We start from the raw sequence: 21528 nt of genomic DNA on the forward strand, positions 1-21528 counted from the left end.
TTAAATTGAGCCTCTGTGTTGTATATTGTTATATTATGATGATATTCCAGATGAACTCTGGCTCTGACCTGATCTAACACAGTAAATTCCTAAGCGCTGTGTTCATATAGGCAAAATGAATAGGCAAATGTCTCCCCCTGCTGGTGAATCTGGTGAAGCACAGTTACCCAACAGCACTAAACAATGCAATTGATGACAAAAGAAAACCCCTCTTAATAAGCATGTTTAGATTATATATCCAGTTATACATTTATTCTTTATATATGAGGTGACTAAGAAGTGGCTAAAAGATAGAAGTTGGTATCAGTAGAATCTTTCTGGGTAACCATATTTACAGAAAATGAGAAATGGCTGAAATAACAAAAAAGATGCAGAGCTTTCAGACCTCAAATGATGCAAAGAAAACAACAAGTTCATATTCATAAAGTTTTAAGAGTTCAGAAATAAATCAATATTTGGTGGAATAATCCTGGTTTTTAATCACAGTTTTCATGCATCTTGGCATCATGTTCTCCTCCTCCACCAGTCTTACAGCTCACAGACGCTGATCCACATCACATCCACATGTGATGAGGGGAAAGAGCGCCATCTACTGTACCCACCCAGAGAGAGCAAGGCCAGTTGTGCTTTCTCGGGGCTCCGGCAGCTGATGGCAAGCTGCATGACTGGGATTCGAATCAGCGATCTCCCGATCATAGTAGCAGCACCCCTGGACCACTCGGAGCCCATAATAAACCTCTTACAAATAAACAACTGTAGGAAGCTGAAGATTGGAAGCCTATAACTGATGTTAAAAATGTGAAAAAAAGTTTAGTGACATCAAAAACTTAACGTTTTAAAGATGTGCAAAAAGCCGATGAAATAAATTACAAGCACAAAGAAAAAAAATCTAGTCTATATTTTTATTGGAGCGTTAAAAACAAAACAGACTTCAGAAACATCTGAGAAACACATATATAAATCTATGTACAAACAGGAGTGTGGAAGAAGTTATTTCACGCCGATTTCGTTTAGTCTTGAGTGCACAGTGTAGTTCACAGAAGTAATTGTCAATCAGCATTTATCAAATCACATTTCATGCATTTAGTTAAAACTACAGAAAAGATGGTGTATATGTACAAATGTACCGGTTTTTAAAAATTTGAAGAAAAAAAAATTGTTTAAAGGAGAACTCTGGTGTGAAATTGATGTATGGTGTAGTAAAGCAGGATTAAGAGTATTAAACTTTGTTGAATAGCTCATCTCCCCTCTTTAGCAGCTTTCTGAGATACAGTAATTTAATTCTGTTTGTCTAAACAGCCTTTAGACTGAGTGATATGGGGCATATTTTTGCCCCTGCAGATAAATTGCTTTTTACACTGTTATCCAGCTCAAAGTAGCTCCACACCTCATTGGGAGATTTTTAAAGAGCCCTGACATTTAAAACGAGGCAATAATAACTTTAAAAGTGCACAAAAAGCTTATTAAAAACCTTGGAAATCTTGGAAAGCTGCAGAAGAGCGGAGGTGAGCTATTCAACAAAAGTAAGTACTTTTTATCATGTTTTTCTACACTAAAAGCCACTTTTACACCAACTTTCTCCTTTAAATTCAGCCTTCTCCCCACAACACTGAGGAACAGCTTGTCAGGTCCAGGCAAAGCCAAATCCAATCGACTAATTCAATCATTTATTGATCCATTTATTCTTTTATCATCAACGATTACGTTACGTTACATTCATGAACAGTCTTAGTCTGTACCCGACAAACAGACTCCCATGACCAATCAGAACTGATCTTATACATCACTAAAAACTGTTTAACCCTGAGCACAGAGTTGCTGAATAACAACCTGATAAAATAATAAAACATATATGTGGTACATATTAAAAAATAAAAAAATAAAAATAAAACAGCAAAACATAAAAAAAGACACAAGTTTCAGTTTCATACAAATGGCTACCAAACTTGGTTAATATAGACTGCAACTGATGCTCAGTCCCATTCTCTAAAAAACAGACCATCTTTAATATTTAGCATGTACAACAAAAAATAACAAGAAAAAGTTTCTAAAAAGTAATTTAAAGGAGAACCCTGGTGTAAAATGTACTTTTGCTGTAGCAAAACATGATAAAAGTACTTTTAAATTTGTTGAATAGCCCACCTCCGCTCTCCTGCAGCTTTCTGAGATCCAGTAATTTGTGCAATTTGTCCAAACAGGCTTTTACAATAGAGGATATGGGGCAGATAAATCTCTTTTTCACACCGTTATTCAGGCTCAGAGTAGTTTCACACTTCATTGGTAGAATCCCGAGAGCTCTGACATTTAAAACGAGGCATTAATAACTTTAAAACTGCACAAGAAGCTTATTAAAAACAGTTTTATAAACCATAGCGTAGGTAAATCTCCACCCAGAGATTAGGTTACACTACGGGTTATAAAAAGTAGTTTTTAATAAGCTTTTTTGCACTTTTAAAGTTATTAATGCTTCGTTTTAAATGTTAGACATTTCAGGATTCTAACAATAAGGTGTGGAGCTACTCAGAGTCTGAATAACGGTGTAAAACGGTGTAAAAAAATAAGCAAAAAGCAAAAAATGACTAAATCTCAGAACGCTGCAAGAGAGCAGAGGTGGGCTATTCAAAAAAGGTTAGTCCTCTTAATCTTTATGCTGATTTACTACACTAAAAGTCAATTTTACACCAGAGTTCTCCTTTAAATGAAGACTTCCTAATGAAAAGTATGTATAGTCTATGACTCACCTCAAGCCCTGCCTGTGAAAGTGACCAATGAACATATTTAAAAAAAAAATAAAAAAAAATACAAATTACACAAGTTTTCAGTTTCTAATCTAAATATTTCAATAGAGTAAATAGAATTATGGTCAGTTTTGTAAAGATATGTCAGTTTTGGGAACAGTTTCTACAGATCAGTGCATGAGTGCAGAGCATAGACAGGTTACCTGTACAGAATAAACACAAAACACTATTTAAAAATAAATGTTTCTAAAGGAATTCCCTCTGTGTTGCTAAAGAAGTACCACTTTAGGCTCCACACAAAAGGCAAGACTTTTTTCACAGTCAAAAAAAAAACAAAACAATAACGTATTTTTCACACTATAAGGTGCGCTTAAAATCCTAAAATCCTTTAATTTTCCCACAAATCGTCAGTGCTCCTTATAATCCGGTGCTCCTTATGTATGAATTCTATCAGTCAGGTATTAAGGAGCAGTAAAGACACTCCACTGAAGTACAGAGTTATACAGCAGTTTTAGTAAAGTTTCTCCGGCACCGAGACTGGAGCAGCATTAGCATTAGCCGCTAACCGTGCTAAGCGCTAGCTCTTTCACTGCTGTTCAGAGGTGAGTATATTGGACATTTATCATGTTTAAACAAGCTACGTGGGACAAACAGCTAGCTAATACCGCCCTGGCTTACCAGAACCTCAGTGTAGCACTGTCGGGTGGCTAGTGCTAGCAGTTAGCCGCTAATGCTAATGCTACTGCACCCAGCCTTAGTGGAAATCTGGAAATATAAGCTTACTATAAATAAACAGAAGTGCTTTACTCACCCAAATAAACAGTTTTCAGGAGAGAAATCTGTTTAGATCAACATTCAGCACTTTAAAAGAAAATTACAGTTTTGTTTACTTAATTTAGCTTAGCTTTACAGATCTTGCCACCCACTGGTGAGACCTGCTAAATTAGGAAGGAAAACATGGCGACACCCCTGTTCCTTACTAGTGTCTCGTAATGCACTTTATGTATGAAAAGAGACCAGAAAAGTAGACGTTTATTGATGGTGTTCTTTACAATCCGGTGCACCTTATAGTACGAAAAATACGGTATGTTTAGGAGCCAAAAATGGTTCTTCTACACTAGGGTTCTTCAATTCTATTCCAAACCTTTTTAGATCCCTGCTGAATTTGGCGATTTCGCTCCTCAAACATCTGCTAGAACTACTAGAATTAGTGGGCATGTTTAAACTAAACTAAAGAACCCTGTTCTATGGTTTTACTCCAAGAACTCTTCAACACCCTTCATTTTTCTCCTTTTCTTTTTTTTAAAGAAAGTATTCGATCCAAGAGACAAATAATAAAACAAATACAATTTTAAAAACTACAAAAACAAATGAAAAAAAAGAAGAAGTTCACACTAAATCGTTTAAAAGCATTCCCAAGTTTCCAGGAGGTTCTGGGATGTGTGCAGAGCACTGGGTCAGTCCCAGTTTTGGTGGCTCACTGGTTGTGAATGGTTTCATGATTTTACAGTGGTCTAATATGACGACTACTAAAGATCTAAGCTTAATTAGCTCATGGAAAACAGTGAGTTCCCAGCGTTGGGAATGGGCAGCACTGGTGCAGAGTGGTGAACATGGAGGTGAGGTATGGGAGGTGGATCAGATGGGTTTTGTGGTGCTGTTGTAGACCAGTTTCTCCGTGTCCTCTATCGGGAAGGAGTGGGCACCGTTGACGGCGACGCGCTGGTGCTTTGGCTTCTTCTTGCCCTTCAGCAAGCAGTAGCCAATCACAGCCACCAAGACCAGGATGGCCAGGCCCAGCGCCACAGCTATGCCAATGGCGGCTGAGGTAGAAGAGAAGACAGAGCAAGAGAAAGAGAGAGGATGTTATTGTTACTGATTATAAGAAGAAGATGATGCTTTTAAAAGGTTTTCTCCCTCTGTTTGGTTTGTTTTCACACAGGCACAAACCTAAACCCACCAAAATGTGCACCAATAAACCATGTAAATATAGCGAGAAGATTCTGTGTTCCAGCGTGTATATCTGTGCGGTGTGAAGCTGCTTTAACACAGAACGCTAAAAAAACTTGCTGCTGTGCTTTTAAACACAGTGTTTTTTTATTTGAAACTAAAAGCTGTGGGGCAGAAAGGCAGAAACTGCTATGTATAAACATGAGAGTGAACTAAAGGAATTTAGGTCAAATTTACCTGTATTGTTTTCTCCTGTCTGCTTCTCAAAAGCTGCCGATCTGAGAAAGACGTCACTTTCTGCAAACAGAGTTCAAATCACATTAAAATTTTAAAATCATAAAAATTAAGAGAAAAAAGTAAAAAACACATTGCATAATACAGATGTTGGTTGTAGAAAGAATAACATACATACATCCATACATATATTTATATATATATATGGCGAGCTACTCTGGTGAGCTTTAGTTTACATTCCTCCCCCGTCTCTCTCTCTCTCTCTGTTGCGCTTGGCGTGACTTTAGTTTTCACCCTCATTTTTCCGCCCGTCCTTGGGATCCCCATCTCCTTATAAGGGCTTTTTTTTTGCGGTCGTGTCCCAATTCACTAGCCGGGGCAGCGGTAGTGTATTAGACCGCGACCCCGACAACACAGTTCGATCCCGCGTGAGGAGTATTTATTTATTTATTTATTTTTAATTATTTTTTTAACTGTTCTGCAGTTGGGTTCAACAACCCTCTGGGCAGGAGAGCTACTAGTCTGTAGCACTCTATCCCTTTAAACTTAATTTTACAAAACAGAATTTTTTTGTGGCCGCCACGTAATGGCTTGGAAAATAGTCCCTTTTTTAAGATTTCAAAGCAAGATAACAAGTGGAATCCAGTCAAAGCTTACCGGTCACACCAGTGCAGACCTTCGAGCAGTGGTCCTGTGTTTCAAACTGATTATCGTTGCCCTGGCAGCCCCCGTAGTTGAAGCGGTTGCATTTTCTATCGTACGGATTGTAGTACCACTTAGTAAAGCTCGCCCGGCAAGGTCCTGTAACTGGAGGCTGTGTGCAACGAGCTAAAACATAAGAACATGAGAAAAAAAAAAAAATATATATATATATATATAAAAAATGTAGAGCATTAAAATGTATAAAATTCTTAAAACATAATTAGTAAGTATATAGATGTAGATATAGATGAGGGATCACATCTGAGCACACACACCTTTATCCACATCCACAGGTATGTCAAGCAATCTGCGAAACTTCGATCCCACTGTAAAGACACAAAGAAAAAGGATTGAGAAAACAAGCTAAATCATTTTTGCATACATTTGGGCACATTTTATTGAGTTGAATACCTTTAGCATATATTACTGGAACACAAAATTAGTTTGGTAAGCTCATTGACCCTTGACCTACATTCATATATTTATATATATATATATATATGTCACTGTGTTCTTCTGCCATATGATATATTAAACTCAAACTGCTGATCTGAACAACCAATGATTTATAAAGGAAAAGCATAAATATTAAAAAACACTGTATTTTAACCATGTTTAATTGCAAGACTGGAAAGACAAAATCCCACATCTAATATTTTTTTATTTTTGTAGTTCCAAAACACATAAAGGAAATAAATATACTTAGAGCAAGAAAAATGCGTAATTTCATTATTTTTCTGAGAGAATTGGAAAAATTTCAGTGGTGCCAACACTTTCAGTCATTAGGGTAAGAATAAATGTACATGCTGTTCTAATACAAATAAATAATGCTATGTTCAGGGTTCATACACTTTTTACCCAATACATTTCCATTATTTTATGACTTTTCCACGCCTTCAAGGGGAATTTTCATGACCACACATTTTTTAAGACCAAAAAAACAAAACAAAAATCAACTAAAACTATAATAAAAAATGATTATAGTAGGCCTAAAAGTAATCAGACACACAATCCTTAATAATAAAATTTGTGTCAGATCCTGAAAGCTCCATTGTTTAGGGCTAAATTACTGAATTAACTCAATTAACATCAATAAACTGAAACCAAATTTTAATGACTTTTCCAAAACTGGAAATTGCTGTTTTCAGATTCCATGATTTTTCCAGGTTTTTTATGGCTGTATGAATCCTGTGTGTTTAGATTTACAATCTGTAGCTTCATGACTTTTATTGTGCACTATTTAAAAAATAGTACATTGTAATTTAGATGGATTTCAGTGTTTAAAAATATCCTAAAACACGTGGATAAAACCTAAAGATTTTAAATGTTTTTTTTCTGCACAGGTACTTACATTTGTCACACTGCTCCTCATCAGATCCATCACTGCACTGCTTGGTCTGATCACACTCAAGCTCCTTATCTATGCAGCATCCGTTAGCACAGACGAAGGTCTCTGCTCCACAGGGAACTCCACACTGCTCACCTGAAAGAGAGTTAAAGAGTTTCACGAGGATGAAATAAACAAAGAATTAAAACTACTCTTCCAAAATTAGTTTTTTAGACACATGAATTTAATTGAGTTTGATCTGATTCTTTAAATGTGACTCAAATGTGCAATTACTGCAGCAAATCCAACAACAAATGTTGCATGTCCAAAACTCATGTTGCAATGTTTTGATTCTTGACACAAGAAGTAGATACACAGCGCTGTCTCTGTGTCTGAGTGAGTGTCAGGCTGCTGCTGCCTGAGAAGTGCGAGAGGGAGGCGGATTGGGTGAAAACACCTCTATTCGGCACAGTTCTGCACAGATATTTCCATTTACAGCCACAATCATGCTTTTGATCCCAGAAACAACCTTATTTACCTTTTAAAAGGCCATTTAAATACCCGATTATTGTTGTTTTGCTATTTTCTTTGTCTTTTGAGCGCTCTGCTAACTTTAAGCCGCTGACTCAGCTTATGGTCTTGGATGCATTTAATATTGCAACATATATTGTCAAAAAAAAACAAAAAAAGCAACCAATAACATTGCAATACATCCAGTAATAACACTGCAGTTACTCAAACTCCTCTAAAGAAAAGGAATTACTGCTGAACAGTGATAAAGTGAATAAAGTGAATTAAGGGGACTTACTTGGAAGATCAATCGGTCCATGTCTTCCTAATGTAGAATTATTCAAAACTGCAAAAAAGATAAAAACAATAACAGATATTAAAACAAGTAGACTTAATACTTCAAAACCTTAAACTGGACTGATTTTTTTTTTTTTTTTTTGCATTTGCAAATATTAGTTCAATTATCTTTTAATAATTATTTCTAAATGGTTTCTGACCTTGGAAACCTTTTCTTTTTTTGACAGATCTAGACATCACCAATTGGCCCAGTTGGCATTTTACTTATAACACACTGGCTTAAGGGACTTTTAAAATAAAAAAAACCCTCCAAAAACACAACAGAACCACAAAAAAAAAAAAAAAAAAAAAAAAAAACATCTCTTAGAATGCAAACTAACACAAGAAAGACCTGCTTAATAAAATTGCATCAATAATGATAATGACGCCCGTGTTTAAAATGCAATGGCTGCACTTGGCAGATTGTAAAACTTACTATCAAAGTGGGCTTGAGGTTTACCTACATTTTTTGATTATTTATTTAAAAGACTTTGACTGGACACACAGCACCCAGACCCAGTTATCAGTATTACACTGATAAAACACTATTTAAAAGAAATCAAGGTCTATTAAAGGCAGATACCTTGTCCAATTGACACCTTGATGGTAAAAATTGCTCAAAAATTAAAAAATCTATTTAATTGCATGCACTGTGGCTAATCTAAATTAATCAAATGTATTGGATTCATCATCAAAGTATTTTAAACTGCACAATTCAATTGAATTTAGGCTGAGGAGCAAATGAATGATTATATATAGTAGGAGGAATTTAGAAATGTCTAAATTTCTGTCTAGAAAACCTTGAACAGACATAGGACCAAAAAAAATACCAAACAAAAATCCACCAAATGACCAATGGGTCTAATAGCAGCATTCCTGTGTTCAGTGACGCATCTTTAGCAGGAAACACTTTAGTCCTCCAGTACCTGAGACTTTATCGCAGGCATTCAGGCACTCCTCTCGGGACAGGTAGTTGTTACGGTTTTCTTTGCAGCCGCCGAAGGTGAACTCCTCACACTTCTCTGACGCTGCGTTATAGTGCCAGCGAGGGAAGGACCCCCGACACGGCCCCGCCTTCTTCGGCACCAGACAATGATCTGAAAAATTTAATATGGAGTTACTGAATGAGTTTAATTTACTACAAAATGCAGTAAACACAGCTCATCAATAAGGAAAAGGGAATTATTTGATGATCAGGGTGCACTGCACAAAGATAAAGATAAAATTACTGTAGAAACGATAGGGACGATAGAAGGTAAGCAGCACCAGAGACACTTTTCTATCGTCCCCACGATATTTATCATCATATCACACAGCACTAGGCCAGACTGTTATTTTTATTTTTATATCATAACTTAACCTGTACATATGAGTACTGTATAAAAAAAGAAGAAGAAACAGAGACCAAAACTTTTTTTTTTACTATAATTTAACCAAAAATGTGACTTGCTTGTTTTAAGTCATATTTCAGAGTTAAAAAAATAAATGTTAGGATTTGTTTAGCACCAGACTCACACCCCCCAGCTTACATTCAGGCTAAATGGTGTAATAAATTAAAAGTGGTATAGTTAATGACAACCTGCAAAAATAAATAAATAAATAAATAAATAAACAAACACGTCTTCCGTATTTGACTAAATGTTTTAATTTGTTCAGTTTTGGACACAATTCTTTATTTTGGTTCATCCCTAGTGATTAACATCCCCCTGATTCTCTGAACATTTCTCCAAAACTTTAACAACATTTTTACATTTACTTAAAAAATCCATGTAAAAATGTCGTAAAGCAAAGTTCAGAATCAAGTATGAGCAGCAAAGACAGCAATAAATAAAAAGCAAACCACCTCCAGAACTTAAATATCTATTAATCAAAACCAAAACGTGCGTCAGACAGCAGTCAGGAAGTGTGTCTGTGGTTCTTCACCAGACCCGTCTCTTCTAAAACTAAGAGTCGATCTCTCGCACGTTTCTCCCCCTCTCTCGCTCTCTCTCTCACGCGCTCTCGCTTTGTGAAACTGGAGCAGAAAACCAGCCAAACCAGTTTCATTACCGCATTGACGACAACGAATCACCACTGGAACTCAAAGCACTTCCTGTTTCTGCTGAAACTCTGCTGTACTCGCTCACTCTCCTCTTTCTAAGGAACTATTTTATGTTTTTTCTTGTCGTAGGAATGTAAAAGTTTTGTTAAATAAGTTAAAAAGTACATTTTTATATCAGCTTTAAACCAAAATGTAAAACCTTTCGTCCAAGAATACGATTATGATACAATAACCTTAAAAACTAAAATAAAAAATAAAACCAATAAAAAAACTTTACCTAAACCAACATCTGAACCAACAGTTTTAGCCCAGGTGGAAATAATAAAATCTCATTTAAATTCAGAAAGTAAAACTAAAAACTTGTCTGAACAGGATTATTTTACTGGTAATTTCATAGCAAAACCAAGAGGGAGATCTCTTACACAACACACACACACACACACACACATACACTTCTGTGATTAAATCATGATTAATCACACTGTTTCTTCCTTAAGAACATATTTATTGACAACGGGTATTTAAATGTGAATTTTTAAATTCTGTGTTAAATACACTTGATTTGGTTTCATTGCTGCTAACAAATAATTTTATAAACTCAAAATAATACAATATTCTGTGACTAAATCTAAAATAAAAAATCATGATTACATATTTTTAAATGCTGGCAGACTAGATCCTTTTTTTTTTTACAGAATTATAATATCGCAGGGTAGTTTTGATGCTTTTACCCCAGAATTTTGTAATATGATGAGTTATTGAGTTTAACTGAGAGCTTTAATAGAGAAAACAAACGCTGTTGTAGCTCCATATTCCACATTCAACAGCTTGGAAAAAAGAAAACGTGCCATCAGCTAATGTGTGTGTGGGCATGAACATGTGAGTGTGTGAGAGAGAGAAAAAGAAAGAGAAAGATAAAGAGAGAGAGAAAGAGAGAGAGAGGGAGTATAAACTTCAGCATAATTAAAAGGTAATCTACTACATTTGTGATCAAATTTATTCAACCCCCAATGCTGTGAAGGGTTTTATGGAATTCAGTGCACATTTGTAATTGTGTTCATAATGAAATCTTACAAGGACTTGTTAAAGAACTAAATGCAACTAAGATAGCATCAATTGTTTTTGTCATAAAGTATTAAATGGTCTTTTTGTGATTTCTTCATTGACACAATTATTCAACCCCTTTACGACTACCACTCCTAAGAACAGAGGTTCATTCCAGTGTTTTCAATCAGGTATTGAAAACACCTGTGGGTGTCAACGAGCAGCAAATCAAGCATGATAAGCACCAATTAGGCAGATTTAAAAGGACTGTGATACTCAGCTCCTTCTAGACATCTACTGGTGTGTTTACAAGCATGGTGAAGGCAAGAGAATGGTCCCAGAAGACAAGAGAAGAGGTTATTGCTCTTCACAAGAATGGCAATGGATATAAAAAGATTGCGAAGTTGTTAAATACTCCAAGAGACACTATCGGAAGTATCATTCGCAAGTTCAAGTTAAAGAGCACAGTGGAAACGTTGCCTGGTCGTGGCAGAAAGAAGATCCTGACCGCGACTGCTGTGCGCTACCTGAAGCGTAATGTGGAGAAAAATCCCCGCGTGACTGCTAAGGAACTAAAAAAAAGACCTGTCAGATGTGGGCACTGAAGTTTCAGCTCAGACAATAAGGCGCGCACTGCATAACGAAGACCTCCATGCCAGAACTCCCAGGCGCACCCCCTTGCTGACTCCAAAGAACAAGAAAAGTCGACTGCAGCATGCCAAAAGTCATGTGGACAAGCCACAAAGGTTTTGGGACAGTGTACTGTGGTCAGATGAAACTAAATTGGAACTGTTTGGGACAATGGACCAGCGCTATGTTTGGAGGAGGAAGAACCAGGCTTATGAACAAAAGAACACCTTGCCTACTGTGAAGCATGGCGGGGGGTCAATTATGCTTTGGGGCTGTTTTGCTTCTAATGGTACAGGAAAGCTTCAACGTGTGCAGGGTACCATGAATTCCCTTCAGTACCAGGAGATCTTGGAGGAAAATGTGATGGAGTCAGTCACAAACCTGCGGCTTGGGAGACGTTGGACCTTCCAACAGGACAATGATCCGAAGCACACATCCAAGTCCACTAGAGCATGGTTGAACATGAAAGGCTGGAACATTCTAGAGTGGCCATCGCAATCACCAGACTCTAATCCAATTGAGAACCTCTGGTGGGACCTAAAGAAGGCAGTTGCAGTGCGCAAGCCTAAGAATGTGACTGAACTGGAGGCTTTTGCCCATGAAGAATGGGCTAAGATACCCATAGGTCGCTGCAAGACACTTGTGTCAAGCTATGCTTCACGCTTGAAAGCTGTCATAAATGGAAAAGGATGTTGTACTAAGTACTAAAAAAATAATGTCACTAGGAGGTTGAATAAAACTGATAATGATGTGAGCACAGAAAAGACATTTGTGGTTATTCCATCATAAATATTATGTTATATTTGTCCAATTTATAAGTGCCTCTTTGATATAATTGTAAATAAGATGACTGAAATGATCAAAATCAATGTCAAACTGGCCAAAACACTTTATTTCAGTGGGGGTTGAATAAATTTGATCACAACTGTATATCTTCTAAAACTTGACAGTAAGCGTTGCTGTGTTATATCACTAAATAAAACTGATAATGCATCACCAGACTCTGTCAATTTTATCACATGATTACTTTGCTTGCATTAATGCTTTAATTTAAAAAGCTCTACTTTAAGTGACTTTATTTTTCAGTACAAGCTCAGATTTTTTTTCTAAATTAAAAGCAAAATAAACATCAGCTATGAACCTTTTTTGACTATAACAAGAATATTGTTTGGTTCGGTATAAACCCCACGGTTTGGTACGTTTTCGGAACGTTTTCGGTACAGCTGGTGAAAAAAATACAAAATAGGCTGGGCATTCTGTATAACCTCACCTTTATTATCTAAATAATAACGATGAATCTTCTTTATTATAATCATATTTTGTTTTTTTGGGATTGAATGTTGTAAAGGGGCTCGAGCTCTTTAATTATTAAATGCTTGAAACAAGGGTCCTCTCCTACTGTCATCACGAGAAGCTCCATCTTTTAGATCTTGTTGGAACAAACAAACAAACAAACAAACAAATATACTTTTTCCTAAACATACTACTTGATGCATTTCAGTGTTTGAGTTCTTAAAAAAATATATCAGCATTAGATTGTTAAAATTGAGAGAGAGAGACAGAGCAAAAGACAGACGGCGCAAGCAAGAAAGAGAGAGAGACAGAGAGAGAGAGAGAGAGAGAGTACGAGCGCCTAACCCTGCGTTCACACTGGAAAACGATAGGCGATCATTAGTTTCTATGACAGCGCAGTGATGGTTACAGACAGTTTGAATGATCTGCGATTCTGCGCTCTCTGATGGTGTTCTCCAACTCCCAGTCAGAGCTAAAGTCCTCAGTTTAGGCTATGGGCTAAGTCAGTAGGGAGCAAATCAATTACATAACTCGTTTTTCTCCAACATACCTGTCATTATTTGGCAACGTGAACATATCAGGACAATGAAAGTACTGTCTTATATCACTATTTTCATCTATGCCACATTATCCACAGTGAGAACACACAATCAGGCGAACCAACTGCCCAAATCAAGAGTTTTATCCCAATAAATTAAAATATCAAATACTCACGGTGCGTCTGTTCCGGTGTAAGGACCAGGACGGTGATCTCTGTAGAGTCCGACTGCCCTATGTTATCCGTTACAGTCAGCCTGAACTTATAAACCCCAGCGGTCAGTTTAGACACGGTCACTTGATCCGGAAAATGAGATTTCTGAGAGAAACAGGTATAAAAATGCAGTTTATTCACATCTCAGAGATTCACAACTTAACGCATCATTATAGAACATCCCATATGAAAAGCTGATTGGTGGAAGACCTCTTATAATCCTCCAAAACATTGTACAGTATATGGTGAACTATGATATTATACGCAGAAAAATTATTTTTTACTGTTTTTAGTAAAATAAAAATTCACACAGTTCTCATTTCCCATTATATATCTACTAGAGACAGATTATATCTGTCCAATATCATTAATTTTACTTTAATCCTGGATATATGGAGATATTTGGAGTACATTATTATTAGTATAATGACATCCTGGACCATTGACTTCTGTTCAGATAAAATTCTTGTATAATTTTTTAATATGTGCCATATCATATCGTATGCAATAGTAAAATTAACTTTTAATTTTGTTTGCATTTTTTTTTTAATTCCATAAGTATCGTCATCGCAAAAATATATTGCCCACCCCTAGACCAAAATGTTTTTATCTGGGAATGTGAGCTAAACCTTTCTTCATTTTTATAATGTTTTAATCAGCCAAAATTTATGACACATTGCAGTGTTATTATATTTAAAAAAAAATAAAAAATCAGCTTGTTTTCCAGTTGTGCCCAAAATACGGAAAAAGGGGAGTTATGAGGAGCGCAACATTATGTAATAGGTAAACTGTTTATAAAGCACAAGCACAGAATGCTGCTTAACAAGTTACACAACCTTTAGAGACCCGTAAATAAGATAAATAAAACATGTTGAATGCAATGCAATGAATGCAAGAGACCATTAAAAAACCTCTGGAAAATAATCAAGAGGAAGATGGATGATCACAAACCATCAAACCACCAAACTGAACTGCTTGAATTTTTACACCAGGAGTAAAGCAGCATAAAGTTATCATACAAAAGCAGTGTGTAAGACTGGTGGAGGAGAACATGATGCCAAGATGCATGAAAAAAAAAACTGTGATTAAAAACCAACCAGAATTATTGCACCAAATATTGATTATTTCTGAACTCTTAAAACTTTAACTATGAATATGAACATGTTTTCTTTGCATTATTTGAGGTCAAATGACAATATTTTTATTTGGAATTTGGGAGAAATGTTGTCTGTAGTTTATAGAATAAAACAACAATGTTCATTTTACTCAAACATAAACCTATAAATAGCAAAATCAGAGAAACTGATTCAGAAACTGAAGTGCTCTCTTATTTATTATAAGAAACACAATATCATATTTTTTTATCTAATTTTCTTTACACAGCCAATTACACACTAGTGATGCTCCAACACCCGGAGGGTAAGGAAGACTAGCACACGCCTCCTCCGATACACGTGAAGTCAGACTCCGCCTCTTTTTGAACCGCTGCTGATGCTGTAGCATTACCGAGTAGCATCACAGCGCTAACGCTTTGAGGAAACCAGCGCAGCGACTCGGTTCTGATACATCAGCTCACAGACGCAGCCTTGTGCTGACACACATCACCCTAGGAGTGATGAGGGGAAAGAGAGAGTGCCATCTACTGATATACTGTACCCACCCAGAGAGAGCAAGAAAAAGAAGCTAAAGAATTTTGTGATGCATCTCCTACCTCAATGACAGCAGAGGGGTTTCCAGACACCAGAGTCCACTTGAAGTCCACAATCTTATGGTCGTCTTTGCTTTCGATGCCGTTGAGCGTCACGACTTCGTTAGGCTGGATCACTCGGTCCTGCCCTGCTTTAGCTTTCGGAGGCTTATCTTCCTGAGCTGAAATAAACAAAATAGAAAAATATGTGTGAGAAAAACCATGAAGAAACACGAACAGTGTGAGTATTATTACACCAACCATTACAGACACCAACAAGTCCCCACCTGACTGAGGCACCAGAGAGGCATGCCTGAAACTACATTACAATTTATTAGGTAATAAAGGAGAATCCTGAGTGACATGAAGAACAGGAACACAATCCTTCCTTCTGATGCCAAACAATGTTGGCCAACAAACCAAAATATCAAAAATTATAATTACTGGATGGTTAATAGAACAATTACTCAGGTTATTCCACAGCTCAATAGCCAGTAGATAAGCAGCAGTGTTGGGGCCTAATCTAGAAGCCAGGTACTAAAATAAACTCTTGCAGGTGTGAACATGCAAAATCATTCTTTGTCTTAACGAATTTAGATCCTGATAAAACATTCAAATACAGAACAGGAACTAAAAGCAGATCTATAAAAGTAGCCAATCAACCAAACAGGCAACAAATATAAATGTAGTAGTTTGTCACCCAAAATATTTTTCCAGTACTTTAAAAAGTTTAAAGCAAAAACTAATAAAGCACTCGATTAGATTGTATTATATTGTAATTTTATTGTAAATGTCTTACTTTTTTGACAATATATTGTCCAATTTTTTTTTACGAAATACAATATGGCTGTCATTTTAAGATGATATATTGAAATTGTATTTTTCCTTATATTCTTCCATTTTTCTGTTTTTTTCTACATTATTTTAGATCTGCAGGGACACCTGTGTTAAAATCTCACACCCTCAGCTGATCAGACTCTACCCCTTTACAGTAATGGGGATCGAGACTGTGACTTAAACTAACTTATTATGCCATAGCTAAGATACTATAATAGAAAGTTTACTTATTATTAGTAAAGGCTATTTGCCGTAAAATAACGCTCTTCAATTTGTGACTTAAAATGTTTAAATGTAAACAGTTTTCCCATCTTTTTTAATCAGTAATTTTCACAGCGCTGAATTAGGATGGTTTCTGGTTGGTTCTACTGCTTGAATGTATAATAAACTACGCTCTTTAATGGCCATAACAAGCAACAACCTTTTTTGTGTGTTTCCTGAATAATAAATTACGCAGTTTTAACTGTAGGTAGGTAGGTGTTTAGGAGAGTAGGTTTGTAGGAGGAAGGTATGTAGGAAAGTAGGTAGGTATGCATGTATGTAGGTAGGTAGTTAGCTAGGTAGGTAAGTAGGTATGTATGAAAGTAAGTGGATAGGTAGGTAGATAGGTAGTTAGGAGAGTAGGTAGGTAAATAAGTAGGTAGGCAGTTAGGAAGGTAGTTAGAAAAGTAGGTAGGTAAAAAAAAAAGTAGATAGGTAGTTAGGTAGGAAAGTAAGTAGCTAGGTGGGTAGTTAGGAAGGTAGGTAGTTAGGTAGGTAGGAAAGTAGGTAGGTAGTTAGTTATTTATGTAGGTAGGTATGTAGAAAAGTAAGTAGGTAGGTAGGTAGATAGGTAGTTAGGAAAGTAGGTATGTAGTTAGGAAGGTAGAAAAGTAGGTAGGTAAAAAAATAAGTAGATAGGTAGGTAGGTAGTTAGTTATTTATGTAGGTAGGTATGTAAAAAAATAAGTAGATAGGTAGGTAGGTAGGTAGTTAGATAGGAAAGTAAGTAGGTAGGTAGTTAGATAGGAAAGTAAGTAGGTAGGTAGTTAGATAGGAAAGTAAGTAGGTAGGTAGTTAGGAAAGTAGGAAAGTAGGTAGGTAGTTATGTAAGTAGGTAGGTAGGTAGAAAAGTAGGTAGGCAGGTAGTTAGTTATGTAGGTAGGTAGTTATGTAGGTAGTTAGTTATGTAGGTAGGTAGGTAGTTAGAAGGGTAGGTAGATCCTTTTTTTAACACTTACTCGAGGGAATATCCTGAAGGTAACTCCTGAACACTCCTGAGTTGAGGAGGTAGTTTTTGAAGCCCGTCTTTCTGACGAATCTGCACACCTGCTTCTGCTTGTAGAGGCAGTTGAAGGTGAAGCAGGCGTGGATGGTGCTCTCCTCGCTGGTGCTCTCAATCAGGGCCAGGTTGCAGTTGGGGTCCGAGCAGCAGGCGCTCACGCACTCCGACACCGTGCTAACCTGCGGGGAGGAGAGGAACGTGGCTCCCTCCTTCACAGACTCGTCCGTATCCAGCACAAAGTCGTCCTTCCCCTGAGTGAACTTAGACATGCACTGCTGAGGATTCTCCTGCGCCTCGGAGACATCCAGCAGAAGAACCGACAGGACGACGGCCAGAAGACACAGCCGGTGGAGAGCCATGTCTCTCTGTATTACTGTCTCTCTGTCTCTCTGTCTCACTGCGGGCTGGAGTTTCCTCTGTGTGGCCCTGAGGCGAAACCTGCTGAGCACAAAACCACACCGCCTTTCAGCAACAAGCCATCAGTGTGTAGGAGGAACTGTACACCAACCTGAAAGTCCCTGTTTATATTAATGCATCTCAAAAAATATAAAACTCATATTATATAGATGTATTACACACAGAGTGATCTATTTTAAGCGTTTGTTTCTTTTATTGCTGATGATTATGAAGCTTACAGCCAATGAAAACCCAAAAATCAGTGTCTCAGAAAATTAGAATATTATATAATAAGAGCAATTGGTACTTTTGGTATGCAGTGTGGGCAGTGTGCCAAGTCCTGCTGGAAAATGAAATCCCCATCTCCATAAAAAAGCTGCCAGCAGAGGGAAGCATGAAGTGCTGTAAGATTTTGTGTTAAAACAAAACTGCAGTTTAGAGTTTCACATTTTAAACTGAATTACTGAAATAAAATAACTTTTTTTAATTATATTCTATTTTTTTCAGATGCACTAGTATATAAACTGCAGAAAATTAACTCTTAGCATGACATTATCTCATTACAAGACAACAATTCTTATTTACTTTTAGAATACTTAATAATTGTTGTATTGATAAGAATTGCATATATGTAAGATTATTCTGCTTATTTTTAGGGCTGGACCCGAATATTCGGGTATTCGGATATTCGTTCGTTGAGTAGGTATTCGGTTTTTAATTTTGGTATTCGGATATTCGTTTTTTTTCTCCTTTCCAGAGTTCCACCTCACTCTAACCACTTCTGTTCTCGCGGGTCCCGTCAGAATATCTTGCGCGCGGGACAGAACTGAACTGTTATTGGCTGGAGCGGGAGTTTAATCCAGACGATGCGGGAGCAAATTAATAAATAGTTAAGAAAACTGTAATAATTGTAAAAAAAAAAAAAAACCTAAAGAAAACTCTCAACGCGCAGGATGGACCGACACACACACGCACACACCGATGGTGTTTGGACTGGGGTAAGGAACGGGACCGCACTATTCAGCGCTGCTGTTTTAATAAATATATAAGTAAATTTGAAGCATTAAATGTAGTTTATTTAATTTATATTAGGAACGTGGGGCGGGAGCGGCAGAAATGTGTATGTGGCGGGCGGGCGCGGGATTAAAAGAAGCAATTTTTTTGCGGAGCGGTAACGAGACAGAAACGCGGGAGCGTGGAAGAGTGGGTTTAAAAATCAGTCTCGCGCAGACCTCTATTATACATGATAAAAAAAAAATGCAGGCTCTTCGAAACTGATTTATATAATAAAACGTAAGGGGTAATGTGGCAACAGTAGGGGCTAAATCGGTTACAAAAGCCTGGCCTACAAAAATGATGTCTGAACGAATTTCCTCTTATCTAATATAATTTAAAATGGTTTAAAAATATAAAATAATTTCTAAGCAAACGAAATATTTAATATTGAGCTTATAGCCCAAGTGCAAAAATACAAAATCAGTAATACGGCTATGCCCTGCACAATCCTTAAACCGAAATAGACCAAGTACAATAACGTCATTAACAATGACTTTCCTCTACTCTAATATAATTTAACATGGTTTAAAAATATAAAATAATTTCTAAGCAAACGAAATATTTAATATTGAGCTTATAGCCCAAGTGCAAAAATACAAAATCAGTAATACGGCTATGCCCTGCACAATCCTTTAACCGAAATAGACCAAGTACAGTTTACAATGACTGTCCTCTAATATAATTAACAATGTTTAAGAATATAAAATACTTCCTGAACAAACGTTTTTTTTGTTTGTTTTTTTAAGCAAATAGCCTAAGTGTGAAAACACAAACAGCAATTTACTGGGCTGGCTTGCGCAGCGGAGAAACCGTGCAGCAGCAGCCTCGGTGTGGGGCAGCAGAAATTCCGGGATGAAAACACAAAGAAATCTGGGCTAAAAACACAGAAAAAATATGGGGTGAAAACACAAAAATCCGGGATAAAAACACCAAAAATCCGGGGTGAATATGTCTCGTCGGTCAGAGCAAATTGAACATTTTTCAGTGGATTAAAGGGGCCGTGATTTGCTTTTTTTTTTTTTTTTACCTCTTTTTTTAAAAACGAATATTCGAATATTCGCTTCGAATCAGTGCCGAATATCCGGAGCTCAAAAAACGCTATTTGGGCCAGCCCTACTTATTTTAGGAATAACAGCTCGTAGAATTTTTACCCCATTTAAAACAATTTTAAATAAATAATTTAAACAAAATTGACTCTGATAATAACTTTAGTCTTAGTAAGCATATAATAAATAAAAATCCAAGATTATTTTACTTACTTTAGGAATGAAATATGATAACTAGTCTTATGTAGAATTTTCACCTTTTAAGCAATTTAAACTAAAATAAAAAAGCACAACAAAAGTCACTGCCACAGGTATTCTGATTCTGTCTCATTTAGCAGTAATCTAATTAATTAATTGTTAATCTCAATGAACAAACTGTACTAAAATGGAACTATTTTAAATATATCTAAGTAACATTTAAACTACTTCATGTATGTTTAATATAACCCCATATTTTAAATATGCTTACAGTAAAATTATAATACTTTTAATAAGTATTGCAACTGTATCACTATTTGTTATACACCAGGTATATTAGACATGTACTAAGAATTGATGCTAAATATATGTGATCTATATTTACATTAGAGCACAGATATGCTTCTTGTTCCTGTCTTTTGTCAGTATCACACTTCTAGTATACTGTACTTTGTTGGGTATAATATATATATATATATATATATATATATATATATATATATATATATATATATATATATATAAAATATATTTTAATATGCTGTACTACAATTTTTAGCGTGTAATAAATTTACTTTATATTTTTTTCAATTAGTAGTAGTAATTTAATTTACTTTCTAAAAAGTTACTACATGATACATTGTACTTTAAGTGAACAACTGTAACAGTTGGTTTTAACACACTTTGCTAAAAATGTACAAAAGTTTATTTGGAAATAAGTTTTTTTTAGAAATATATATATATATTTTTTTCTTTCTTTTTCTCTTTTCTTTATTATCTGTATCTTTATGTGTGTATATGTTTTGGCAAAAACCGAAATAAAAATCTCATTATCATTATCACATTAAACTAAAAGCCTACTTTATAGTAATCTATTTTTTTTTTAAACTACACTATATTGTACTTTTTAAAAGTTTGATCAAAGTTTACTTTCAAACATTTGAGGAAAGCATAATATTAATGTACTTTTAATATATTTTACATATTTCTCAATACGTTTTAAGTACAATTAAGTATATATATATTTTTTTTTCACCAGGGGTAAAGCACCGAAACTCCCAGATTTAACCATTAATCTATTATCCAGGAAAACCCAAATCCCGAAGCCCATAAAGAGGAAGCGTGAGTTAAAAGTTATTTTAATTTTTAACTAAAACAGATTCTTTAACAAAAAGCACGAAGCTCAGAGAGGAATCCGGAGAGACTAAAGGCTGAAGGCCTTCCAGGAAAACGTGAGGAAAAAAAGTAGAGAAGAGGGATTTTACCGTGTTTTTAGCGAGGTGAAGATGAGCTCCTCGTTATCTTGTCTACTGTCCACATCAAAGTCTTCCTCCGTCCACAGCCGCTCCTCTCCGAGACTCCCCCAAACACCAGCGGTAATCAGGAGTTTAATCCGGAGTTTAATCCGGAGCTTCTTAGAAAAAAATGACGTTCTCTGCTGTTGTTCAGGTGTGTCCCGATACCTGAGTAACAGGAAGTGAAATTCAA

At 36.1% G+C, this 21528-nt stretch overlaps 1 protein-coding gene across 2 annotated transcripts; it reads right to left on the reverse strand.

Annotated features, from left to right (window-relative positions):
• Window positions 1–888: 888 nt before the first annotated feature.
• Window positions 889–21528, reverse strand: spint1a (serine peptidase inhibitor, Kunitz type 1 a). Of its 2 annotated transcripts, none has more exons than XM_022672577.2 (11): window positions 21306–21528; window positions 17301–17782; window positions 15268–15425; window positions 13520–13661; window positions 8724–8894; window positions 7760–7807; window positions 6976–7107; window positions 5900–5950; window positions 5580–5750; window positions 4926–4985; window positions 889–4561 (listed from the first exon to the last, which is right to left on the reverse strand). In XM_022672577.2, exons 2-11 carry the CDS (start codon window positions 17701–17703, stop codon window positions 4377–4379), a joined length of 1521 nt encoding a protein of 506 aa, XP_022528298.2. In that variant the 5' UTR covers window positions 17704–17782; window positions 21306–21528; the 3' UTR covers window positions 889–4376. The 2 variants fall into 2 exon arrangements, with proteins under 2 accessions (XP_022528298.2, XP_022528299.2); XM_022672578.2 differs by having other exon boundaries at window positions 17301–17785.

The sequence above is a fragment of the Astyanax mexicanus genome, chromosome 14 (assembly GCF_023375975.1).
Source record: "Astyanax mexicanus isolate ESR-SI-001 chromosome 14, AstMex3_surface, whole genome shotgun sequence".
Taxonomy (NCBI): Eukaryota; Metazoa; Chordata; class Actinopteri; order Characiformes; family Acestrorhamphidae; genus Astyanax; species Astyanax mexicanus.

Bases quoted from the DNA above. Each gene is read 5' to 3' on its own strand.
- spint1a (XM_022672577.2), bottom strand. From the start codon at position 17,703: ATGGCTCTCCACCGGCTGTGTCTTCTGGCCGTCGTCCTGTCGGTTCTT. The intron at 5,951-6,975 runs GTAAGTACCTGT...GTGTCTTTACAG, and splicing joins TGAGGAGCAGTGTGACAAAT to TGGGATCGAAGTTTCGCAGA. The intron at 4,986-5,579 runs GTAAGCTTTGAC...CTCTGTTTGCAG, and splicing joins GGTCTGCACTGGTGTGACCG to AAAGTGACGTCTTTCTCAGA.